The 12,326-nt window shown below is 39.2% G+C and overlaps 1 protein-coding gene across 1 annotated transcript; it reads left to right on the forward strand.

Moving 5' to 3' along the window:
* Positions 1 to 1,629, forward strand: LOC113329572 (cytochrome P450 71A1-like). Its single transcript, XM_026576431.1, has 2 exons — positions 1 to 918; positions 1,012 to 1,629. The coding sequence occupies exons 1-2, from the start codon at positions 1 to 3 to the stop codon at positions 1,627 to 1,629; spliced, it is 1,536 nt and encodes a 511-aa protein (XP_026432216.1).
* The last annotated feature ends 10,697 nt before the right edge of the window (positions 1,630 to 12,326 follow it).

Consider the following 12,326-nt stretch of genomic DNA (forward strand, 5'->3'; position numbering starts at 1 on the left):
ATGGAGATTCTTCCTTGTAACTTACTTATTCTACTTCTTCCTTTACTTCTCATTCTTCTATATTTTCTCTTTACATTCAAAACAAGAAACAGAAACACTGATGACCAAAACAAACCCAACATCCCACCTGGCCCTCCTAAGCTTCCAATCATTGGTAACTTACATCAACTCGGAAAACCGCTTCATCAAGTACTACATGAGCTTTCAAACGTATATGGTCCAGTCATGCTTCTACAACTTGGTCGTGTACCAACACTTGTAATCTCCTCCGCTGAAGCTGCTCAACAAGTCTTGAAAACACTTGATCATGACTTTTCTACCAGACCTCCACTTGCTGGACCGAAACGTCTTTCGTATAATTTCTTAGACATTGCATTTGTACCTTATGGAGAATACTGGAGAGAGGTACGTAAAATAAGCGTGCATGAACTTTTGAGCGCGAAAAGGGTGCAATCATTTAAGGTAGTAAGGGCAGAGGAAATCGATGTTTTAATTGATTCCATATCACCTTCTTCTAATACTAATCCTATTGATGTTTTTGAAATGTTCACAACTTTTACACATAACACGATTTGTAGAGTTGCTTTTGGTAGCACAATCAGTCAAAGTAAGAACCGGTTTAATGGAAGTCTTACCAAATTCCTTGATGAAGCTTTATCTGTATTGGGTGGTTTCTATGCAACAGATTTCTTCCCCAAGGTTGGTTGGATGTTTGATAGGATCACTGGAGTTCATGGTAGAATTGAAAAAGTCTTTCATGGTTTGGATAAACTATTTCAACAAATGATAGAGGAACATCTCAACCCGGTGAGACCGAAACCTGAGCATGAAGATCTCATAGATGTTTTGCTTAAACTAGAAAATGATCAAACTAGTACGATTCGTTTTGCAGATGATAATATCAAAGCAATTCTTATGGTAACTTGTTATTCTTTACATCATTTTATTACCTAAATAATCTTTGTGTACTAGAGCATAAACTAATGATATTTTATGAATCAAAACATTCAGAATATATTTATTGCTGGAGTAGACACACCAGCTGTAACAGCGAATTGGGCAATGACCGAGCTGGCTAAAAGTCCAGACGTAATGAAGAAAGTTCAAGAAGAGATTAGAAGCTACGTGGGATCCAAAGGAAAGGTAGAAGAATCAGACCTTGATAATTTACGCTACTTAAAAATGGTAGTTAAAGAGACTCTAAGGTTACACCCAGGAAATCCCTTGTTGCTTAAAGAAAGCATGAAACACAGTATGATCGATGGATATGATGTATATCCCAAAACAGCGGTCTTAATAAATGCATGGGCAATCGGCAGAAATCCCAAGTATTGGCGAAATCCAGAAGAGTTTTTGCCAGAGAGGTTCAAGGATATGTCTCATGATTTTGCAGCAAGTCATCACAATTTTGAATATTTACCCTTTGGGGGTGGTCGAAAGGGTTGCCCTGGAATTAGCATGGGGCTTGTGTTAACAGAGCTCGTCCTTGCCAACGTATTGTATGCTTTCGACTGGGAATTACCAAAAGGACTGAAGAAGGAAGACATAAACATGGAGGTATCATCAGGGAGTAGTGTTCATAAGAAATATCCACTTGAGCTTGTTCCTGTCAAGCATATATATGATTAAGAAATTTAATTAAGAGAAAAAAATGTGTTTGCTAGATATGTATATATGCATGTAAGTGTATGGGTGATTGTGTGCTGCGTATATATATTATATATATGATTTTATTATTTATTGCTTGACTAATATTTGGGTACTCTTAACTTTTATTACAGTATAAGCTAATTACTATCCTAAGAACTTGCCAATCCAAGTTCACCCCTAATTTTCTATACCATATGCCATGATACTGCAGATAGGAGTGGAGGACCAGCGCAGAAATATCCTGGAGGTTAAAGCCTTATTAATTTTATAGGGCCTCAGAATTGAGTTTTGTTTTTTCGAATTTCATTGGACAGACTCTACCAACAGTGATTGTGTACAGAGCTTTAATCTGCACCACAGTATCATGACATTATTGAGCCAATGAAAATTATCGAATCCCATGGATTATTTTATTCCCGGTTACATGGTTCTTAGAAATGACTTGTCATAATCAACAAAATAAGTGTTCTTATCAAAAAAAACAAAACAAAATAAGTGTTAGCTCAGTAGTCTAGGAATAATCATAGTACTAGATCAGGTCAGACATTCAATTTCACCTGGCCTGCCCCTGCTCTCAGTATAATTTCCTACCTGCATGAAAGCTTTAAGTTGCCTATGCTGGGGATTCTCAATGGTACTAATGTAGGTACATAAAATAGGTTCGCCACGTGGTCGTACAGGAAGGCACGAGATAGGATTGAAGAATCTCACTTAAAGATTTCGGTCAGTGATTTGTCAAATCAAACGTCAGAATTATCTCGCTACTAATTAATAACGCAAAGCACGAAGAGGAAGCACCCTAAAAACGAAGTACCTCGTATAAGGAATCTAAACTGCGAAGAATCAGTTGGAGTACCCAATAAGACACCAACCATGAAATAAAGATGGACGAAGTAAGGTTACTTGGATGGAAAGATAATCGACGAAGTCAGTAAATTATGGAGCAAGAAAAGAGACAGCTGCCCGACAAACATCCAAAGGTATCAGCGAAAGAAAAGGGAAAAATTTATGGAAAATGATCTGGGCAAAGTAAAGCATCTCCACGAGATTCACACGAAGTAAAATGAGTTGTACACCATTAGGGTCGATTGGTCTATAAATAGGGGTCCTTGGGTAATGTAAAAGGGGTTGAATTCAGAAGAGGGAGAGAGCTTTGCTTGGGGTGAGAGATTAGGCTTTCCTTGTACTCGAGAACTTGTATTTTTCACTACTTGGAGTGGTTAATTAATAAAGAATTTCTCATCCAAAACCTTTATCGTGTCTTAGATCTATTTCTTTTCTTACTTGGGTCTGCTAATGGATTTCCGGTAGTTACATTTTTGCGTCCAGAAACAGGGACTTAGATCGGGGATTTATCCTTATCTAAGTGTTTGAGAAAGGTTGAAACTGTTAAAATTGTAGAAGTTAGAGATTTCGGCGAGTTATTTTAAAATTAGGGTTTTGTAGATCTTAAACAATTCATTCGTAGTTAAGATTAGAGATATAGGAGATGGAGTAATCTTTGGGTGTTTCATCGTAGAAGTGGAAGTAGATTTAGAGATATCGAACCAAGGATCAGTCGATGGCCAGAGTACCAGATCGATCGAGGCACTTGATAGCGACAAGAAGAAGCAAGTGTTTGGAAGCGAAGAAATGAGGAAGAATGGAAAAGGGAGAAACATCGATTGCAGGGGAAAGGCAAGGCGTGAACCGACGAAGGAATAATCAGGCCGGAGAAGATGATTTTAGGGAAGGCTCAATACACACTTCTAACACGGACACCGATGCCGAAGAAGAAATGACCCACGAAGAGTTGGAAGGAAACATTGATGAAGAACACATGACGTTGGAGAAGCTAAGGGAAACACTTCGCATTGAACTGGAACGAGACAGGGATCTAGCGGAGCAACACGCCCGACTGATGAGACAAAATGCTAGGTTGGAGCTGCAAAGTCGCCAACTTAAGGAGGAAACATAAGTTGACGCCATAGACTCGAAAGGAAACACGATATCATCAGAGGAGGAAGAGCCGCGACCGAGGAGATTTTCCCATGAGGACGATGGAGGAGAGCGTCGAAAAAGATGGAAAAGGGAAGGCAGTGAAGAAACAGATCCGAGGAGAGCGTTGGAGGCAATGAGATGGGAATATCAAAGGAGGAGATACGAAGAAGAAATGATGAACGAATAAGAAATGAGGCAAGAAGAGGAAAGGCAACACGATGTAAACCGGAGACATGAAGAAGCAATCGGACGAGGGGAAGGGAGGCTTAGTGTGATGAGAGGCGATCGTCACGAAAGAAATGTAGGAAACATGAACCAAGAGGTCTTGAATGATACAAGATATAAGGACGCTGATAAACAATTCGCAAAGAGGTGGAAGGGTGCAACTAGCAGAGGCGATAGAGGAGGCAGACAAATCTCCATTCACCTACGAGATAATGTATGCGGACATTCCTGAGAAGTGCGTGCTACCAACATTTTCAAGCATTTTCAGCGGATCGGAAAGTGTTGTGCAACACTTGAAGCAGTATACTCTATCATTGATGAAGTGGGGATGAAACGAAACGGTGCTCTGTAAATACTTCCCGGAGAGCTTGACCGGAGAAGCGCTGGCATGGTTCGACGGGCTACCGGAAAGGTTGATTTCGTCATTTAAAGACCTACAGATAATATTCCTAACAACGTACATAAGTAACAACTTGTTGAGACCGGGAATCGAGACCTTGTTAACCTAAGTAAAACACCAACGGAAAGTTTGCGAGGACTAGTAACGAGATGGAGGACAAGGTGTAGCTAACTTGCAGGACGAGTTGATGAAAAAAATTTTAACCTAGCCTTCGTGAACGCCTTATTCCCGGCCGACCTATTTTACACCCAAATATTCATAATCCGGAATTCCTTGACGATGAATGAATTAAGAGAGTACCAAGAGGAATACATAGCGTTGGAAGAGAAGTAGAGGCAATTCAGCGAAGGAACACCACTTCCAGCAAAGGAAGTAAATTCAATGCTATTACCAAGAACAATACATGTCCTGGAGGATGATCCGAAATATGAGAAAGGGGAACCTTCAACCCCAGTTCCGGCGAAACTTGTAGCTGTGTCAAGCGGAGACCAGGAGTGGATCGATCAGCAGAGATACGAGGAGTCAAGATAAAGTAATTATGAGCCCGGAAGCCATAACACGAGATATCAGCATAGAAGCAATCAAGGATCTAGGTTTGGAGAGAGAAGACCAAATGAACAGGCCTTTGAAGATGTAAAGCTTCCTAGACTAAATACAAATGTGGAGAAGGTATGGGAAGCGATAGTGCTGACAGAAGAGATTACGCCCCCACGAAATATGGGAAGAGAACTACCTTCAAGTACTAGAATTCATGAATTTTGCAGGTATTATCGGTTTCATGGGCATCACACGAATGACTGCCGAAACATCTGAAGGATTATACTTCGTCTAGTGGAACAGGGGAAGCTCGCTCATTTTCTAGAGGGATATGTACAACCGCCCCCACCCCCACCTCGCGACAATCAACAAGTGTACCGAATCGAAATAGATCGGGGAACCCACAAACTGAATTGTAATCCGATAATACATTCAACCAAGATCATTCAAAATTTTCATGATAATATACTCAAAAGAGTGCATAAGAGGGACTTCGAAGGGAATGAGATATTCAGTGTGGCGAAGAAGGAGACATTAGAGGAGTGGAAAAAGAGGGAGATAACATTCTCAGCAAAGGACACACCAGAAGGAGGAGCTTCACACACAGATCCGTTGGTCGTAACCTTAAATTTTGGGAAATACTCAAAGTGGGAGGATGACGAAGTCAAGAAAGAGAAAATTTGGGAAATAGACAGAATCCTGGTGGATACGGGGATCTCGGTTTACATACTCTTTTATCATGCATTTGGAACCATGGGGTACAAATATTCATACCTTGTACCATCGGTTTACATACTCTTGTGGTGAGAAATTAGGGTTTCCTTGTACTCGAGAACTTGTATTTTTCACCACTTGGAGTGGTTAATTAATAAATAATTTCTCATCCAAAACCTTTATCATGTCTTAGATCTGTTTCTTTTCTTACTTGGGTGTGCTAATGGATTTCCGGTAGTTACAACTAAATTGTAAAGTCAGAAACTTAATTGATTTGATTTGATCAAAGAAAAATTTCATAGATCATATGTAAGAGTTATTTTTATGATTTCATTTGATTTCTTGAAATAATAATCTATCAAAATCATTTCGCTAGTCAATCCTGGAAACCTAGAACTGGGATGGTAATTCATATTGTTTGTGAAGATACCAATTTTAAGTTAATTTGGTGAGAGATAGATGAATTTAGTTTCTGTGATAAAGAAGAGGAGACAGAATGACAATTACGTTAATTTTTGTTTCCGGATATATCTTGATTAAGAAGAAGGAGGAGATGAAGAAATAAATGCAAAATACTAAACATAGAGGGCAACCATGAGTGGAAAATCAGATTTTTCAAGAACTTCTTTTTCAAGAGTTTATGTAGGGTTTTTTTTTTCTCTTCAAAAGTTTTGATTTATGAGACATCATGTTCTTCAACTGCAACAGACATCATGTTCTTCAACTGCAACCGCAATAGAGAAAAAGATACGGGTTAATCAGAAGCAAAACTGACTGATCCAAAAAAAAAAAAAATCAGAAGTAAAACTGCTGAAATTTGCTTATGGATGTAATTACGGAAAATCCATAACTACACCCAAGTTACCATTTCTAGATCTACTTCTATAAACATGAAAAGGATAATTAAAGGTACTAAAAATATAAAGTAGACACTACAGTTTTAAATGGTTCGATCCATAAAGGGATCCACATCCATGATTTCACTATAGTATTTTGGGGTTTACATGAGACTTCATTAATGAGTTTTTGGAGCTCTATATCTTGTTTTGGGGAAGAAGATGAGGTTAGAGAAAAGTAAATCTGATTCATTTCTCTCTCTTAGATATTTTTTTAAGTACTAGAGAATAGAAAATGAATTTACAAAAATGTCATTTACATATAAATTAAATAAATTAAGCTAAGATACTATGTACATAATTCTAGAGATGTTAAGTTACTCTTTCTTCCATATGGCGCCATGCGTCGAGTGTGGTTTTTGGTATCCACATTTTTCCCTTGGTGTAGGAAAAATCCGTTTTGGTGTAGTTCTTGGAGCGAAACGTGTGGTGTTTGAGTGGATGACTTTGATCTTTGTTGATGAAGGAACGAGTGAAGAATAATATCTTGAAAAGTATATACTTGCCTCTTGTTCTTTTGCGAAGTTCCGAAGCCTTGTTGTGTGAAGTATACATTATTCCTTAAAATATACGAAGTATGAAGTATGCGAAGTATCCTTACGAAGTATGAAGTATAAGAAGTACGAAGTATGAAGTATGCGAAGTATCCTTACGAAGTTTAAGAAGTATCTCTCATTAATTATCTTCAAGAAGTATTCGTGGCGATAAATATAATCTTCAAGAAGTATGAAGTACGAAGTATGAATAATAAGAATTCTGAAGTATACGAAGTAACCATTCTTGACCACTTGCCCTTGTCTTTTTGCGAATTATATACGCGAAGTAAGAACAATCATTCCTTGAAGTAGACGAAGTATGTAGTGTGCGAGATGAATATATACAATGAATGAATGTGACATAAATTCTTATGCAATGAATGAACACGAATAATATGCTTACCTAAAGTTGGCAAAATGAAATGTATAGAGTATGTGTGTTACTTAACTCATTAAATCTTGAAGGTATTGATCTCGCTTCGTGTTATTTTGGTTCCTCCTCGCATGGTTTTGGTTCTTCGCTCGTTCATGGACCTTTGTATGCTCATTGATCTTGTTTTTGCTCCAAGTTCGCTCCATGTATGTCTTCGTTCAACTTTAGCTCGTGCATTGAGTCGCTTTATTTCCTCGGAGCTTATTCCTACATTGTTAGCATGTATAGCATAGCAATATTATAATCATATCAATATGGATATTTATTTAAGTTATAACAACATGATATATTGCCTCTTTCTTCATGCCTCGTTGATATCTTTATGCCTTTCTTTTTCTTCTTTTCATAATATTTTCTTCTTTTTTCCTTTTCTTTCTTTATTTCCTTTTCTTTCTTTCTTTTTCTTTTTCTTTTGTTTTCTTTCTTTCTTTCTTTTTGCCTCTTATACATATTTTGGGTGTTGAAAATTGTTATGGGTAAGTCTTTGTTCCAATCTTATACTTGTATGTGGCTATACGGAGGTCTTACTTTGCCTCCTAATTAAGGTTCTTATAGCGCCCCACCCTGTCATTAAGGGTCTTAACTCGACGAAGTCTCAGGCGCTCATTATTCTTGCGAATAACGATCCATCAACCTCGCTTTAACATTCTCTATTGAGGTCCTACTTTGCGACAATACCATAGGCCTAGTTATTCCCATGAATAAAAGCCCCGTAGTGTTGCCGAATATTGAGTCACCAGCTCCCTAATCTGGAGGGTGGCGTCCCTTTATACTCCCACTGAATGCCCCTTCAAGGAGGGTAACTCTAACATGCATGTTGGTCTCCTCCCATCCAGTTATACGACATCAGTTGTTTTCGTGACTTCTTATCCCCTTCGTCGATATGGCTGTTGGTTTCGAAGTCAGACCCTAAGTGAGGTTTCTTTGGGACCGAGTGCGTCATAGCCAAGACTTGCCAAACGGTCATGGCCGGAAACGCTCCAGACGTCCCAGACACCCGCAGCTCAACCAGTATACGTCGGCGCCTTGGTCATATTTCTACACCCCTTAACGAAGTCCATCATAAAAGGGACCCTCGGCGGATAGGATTTATCGTTGACGCTAACTTTCTGTCCAGGAATTGTTCACGACACGCGTTAGGATTTGCCTCTTGCATTTTCATGCGAACTAGGGTGCATACCGTGAATTCCCATCCTTCAAAGGTTTTTGGCTTCTCTTAAACCGTTTTTATGAATCTTATTAGCCTCCTAATCTGAGGTCTTATTTTTGGTATTTTCTTATTTGGGAGGGGTATTTCTTGTAGAGGCAATATATCATGCTATGTTATATAAATGAAGACTTTTAATTTAATGATACTTATCTCGTTGCGATGGAGATCTGCTGCTGACACATAAAATGACATTCTTGTTGTTGAGTTGTTTTCACGATGAGATTGGTCATCATGCTCACTGAAGTGGCAAGCTTTAACCTTGCTGGTTCCATTGTTGGTTTCTGTGGCTTAGTAGTTTGCTTCTTGTTCGTTGCGGTATGTTGTTGTGAACTGAGGCTATGCTACCGTTGTTGTTCTTCTATTCGCTGGACTTCTATTTTGATTTCAACTTGCTTTATGCAATGGTCTGGCTTGTCACTTTTCTTTGTTGATGCTATCTAGCCGTGTTCGCCTACTATTTGACGAGATGGGAGTTGATGTATGAAGAAGCTGCTCGCTGGCTTTGGATGCCTGAATTGTGACGAAATAATCTGATACCTCGTTACTTTCTTCTTTGCTCGTGATGTACTATCGTCGGATCCGCCGACAAAGTTTCATTTGAATACTGTGGCCTTATCTTCGCTGCTGGTAGATGTATGTTCCTTCCATTGAAATTTCAACCTTGAATTTAACTTGCTTCGTGTGCCTGTGGCTTGCAACTCAAATGAGTAAATGTCGCAAAAGATCATAATAGTTTCTATAAAAAACGATAAATAACTTATAGTAGTTCATATAGTTGTTCATGTCTCGAATTTATGATAATCGTAATAAGTTTTGAAATTTGAGATACAAATACTCCCTTGGTTTCGTTTCTCGTGTCTCTTGAACTGGTTGGCTGACGAGGTGAGCTGTAAGCTAACTGAACTTCGCTTTATATCGGTTGCTCGTGGATGATGATACTTCGCAGGTTGACGAGCTGAATATGTCATGTTATATCCTGGCGAACTAACTCGTGGGACTTGAAGGCTTGTGAAAGTGTTGTAGCTACGAAGTAAACTTGGCTTTCACTCTTTTCTTGTTGATGAGTCTGGTGACGAAGTTGCATTGACTCTTCTTGGTTGAAAGCTAATCTCAATCCTACTTCGTGTGTCTATAGCTGGAATTTCCGTGACTCTTTTGTTGGCGTTCTCGCCTCTTGACGATACTTAGTTGTTGACGAAGTATTGTCCTTTCTTTGCTTGTGGTTCTTCGCGGGTTTGTTGCTCGTAGGTCTGCCCGTCCCGAAGTGATTACTTGACGTGATAAAGATTGTTGACGAAGTGCCTTTATATCTGACGAAGTAATTATTGTTGATCCTTGGCTGGTCAAACTGGCGAGTTGAACCTGACACATTACGTCTCTACGAGTTAGCTCGTTCCTTACTGATTGTTGACGAAGTGATTTAAACTCTCCTTCCTCTTTCTGATACGTGAGCACATTATTGCCTCTTCGGTATTTCCTTTTGATCTTCGTTAGCCTTTCTTGGAGTTGGGGATGCATAGAGATTTACTTCGTATTCCATTTGTCTTCTTCTCGTGGGATTTCTTTTCTTCGCATGATCATTTGCTTCTCGTGTAGCTACCCATGTTCTTCTTCGCTGCAAAGCTCTTAGACGTGTTTACTTGAGTGAACTGTCTTGTTGATTGTGATAAGAGTTCGTCTTCGCGGATCTTCGGACGAAGTAAACTTCATAGAATCTCTCCTTATTTCGGCGAAGTGGTCTTTGCCCTTCTATCTTCATCTTCGTGTTGGTGGATTGTCGTGTTTTAGTCCTGGTTCTGGATTGGCCGACTCCTTTTATAAGCTGTCCTTCTTTACGAGATGGTTGATTAGCCGAAGATAGTTCGCTGTCAATGGACTAAATTTTGTCGAGTGTATCTCGTTGTCTTATCCTTCCGTTGCCGCTTTATTCCTCGAAGGGATTATTTAGCTGTGGTTCAAGCTGACGTATTTGTGTCTCATAATTTAAGTGGTTAAACAATTATAAAGACTGAATAACAGCAAACTATTGATAATATTCAGATCTTCTTCAATAATAATTTTAGTAATCTGCGAAGAGAGGGTAAGAGTACTTCCCTTTTGGTCGACTGACGAGATGAGTCATTGAAGTTAACTGAACTTTGCTTCATACTGGTTGTTCGCAGATGGCGACTTCGCAGAGATAACCTTTGTCTTTGTTGGAGTTGCATATTCAAGTTTGTAGAATCTCAGATGCATATTTGACTTGTGATATGAAATAACCAGTGGGTGACATGCGAACCTCAATTCCAAGAAAGTAATTAAAGATCCAAGATCTTTCATCTTAAAACAATCACTGAGGTATGATTTGAGTTCAGTAATACCTTGTAGGTCACTGCCAGTAATAACCATGTTGTCAACATACAAGAGAAGAATGACAATTCCTTTTTCTGACGATCTGACGAACATAGCTGAATCACAGAAGCTTTGTGTAAATCCATACTGGAGAATTGCATTGCTAAACTTCTCAAACCAAGAACGAGGTACTTGTTTGGGTCCATATAATGCCCGTCGAAGCCTGCATACTTGATTAGGTTCATGAGGCAAACCAGGAGGAGGTTGCATGTAAACCTCTTCTTGTAACTCACCATGAAGAAAAGCGTTTTTCACGTCCATTTGATGAAGCCCCCATTGTCGTGCTGCAACAATAGCAAATATTGTACGAACTGTAACCATTCTGGCCACTGGTCCAAATGTTTCTTCATAGTCGACACCATACTCTTGTGTATAACCTTTTGCAACAACTCGTGATTTACATCGTTCAAACTCACCATCTGACTTGGTTTTAACTTTATAGACCCATCAGCTTCCAACAACTGATTTTCCAGGAGGAAGATCCACCATTTCCCACGTCCATGCCTCTGCATGTGCTTCTAATTCATCATCCATTGAATCTTGCCATTCTGAAATGGCTGCAGCTTCTCTGTATGTTTTTGGTTCATAAAATGACAAAATAGAAGACAAGGAACAATGATAGTCTACATACTTAGCTGGTGGTCTTCGATTGCGAGGTGGCAAAGAATTTTCTTCAGAATCAGGATCTCGTTCCTGAGTTGCACTGTCAGGTTAAGCCGTAGAGTCGTCTTGGTCATCAGTGTTTGGTGGATCAACAACTAGAGGAGATGGACTTTCAGGAGTAGATATAGGAAAAGTGTTAGGATTGGATTCACTAGGAAATGGATCTGACTAAGTGAAAGACTCAAAAGATGATGATTTGCTGCTTGGAAGTGACCAGAATGGAACTTTCTCCCAGAATGTAACATCACGAGAGACACGAAGCTTTCTATTAACTAGATCATAACAACGATACCCTTTTTGTTCAATACCATAACCAAGAAAGACACACAAGACATTCTTTTGACCAAGTTTATGACGTTCTCGTTCTGGAAGGAGTACAAAACAAGTTGAACCAAAGACTCGAAGCTCAGAATAGTTTGGTTTCTTACCATAGAGACGCTCATAAGGTGATATCCCTCCTATGACAGCTGTTGGGATTCTATTGATGGTGTAGACTGCAGTAAGGACTGATTCTCCCCAGAAATTGGAAGGAACTGAACCAGAAATTAACTGGGTTCTAGCTGTGTCTATAATATGACGATGTTTACGTTATGTAACTCCATTTTGTTCTGGAGTTTCAGTACAAGACAGTTGAAGAATGGTGCCTTGAATTTTAAGAAATTCTTTGAACGGATTGGAAATATATTCCCCA

The sequence above is a fragment of the Papaver somniferum genome, unplaced genomic scaffold, assembly GCF_003573695.1.
Source record: "Papaver somniferum cultivar HN1 unplaced genomic scaffold, ASM357369v1 unplaced-scaffold_117, whole genome shotgun sequence".
NCBI classification, from domain to species: Eukaryota; Viridiplantae; Streptophyta; class Magnoliopsida; order Ranunculales; family Papaveraceae; genus Papaver; species Papaver somniferum.

Excerpts from the sequence above, each read along its gene's own strand:
- LOC113329572 (XM_026576431.1), top strand. The coding sequence starts at position 1 with ATGGAGATTCTTCCTTGTAACTTACTTATTCTACTTCTTCCTTTACTT. Across the intron at positions 919-1,011 it reads ATATCAAAGCAATTCTTATG|AATATATTTATTGCTGGAGT; the intron begins GTAACTTGTTAT and ends CAAAACATTCAG.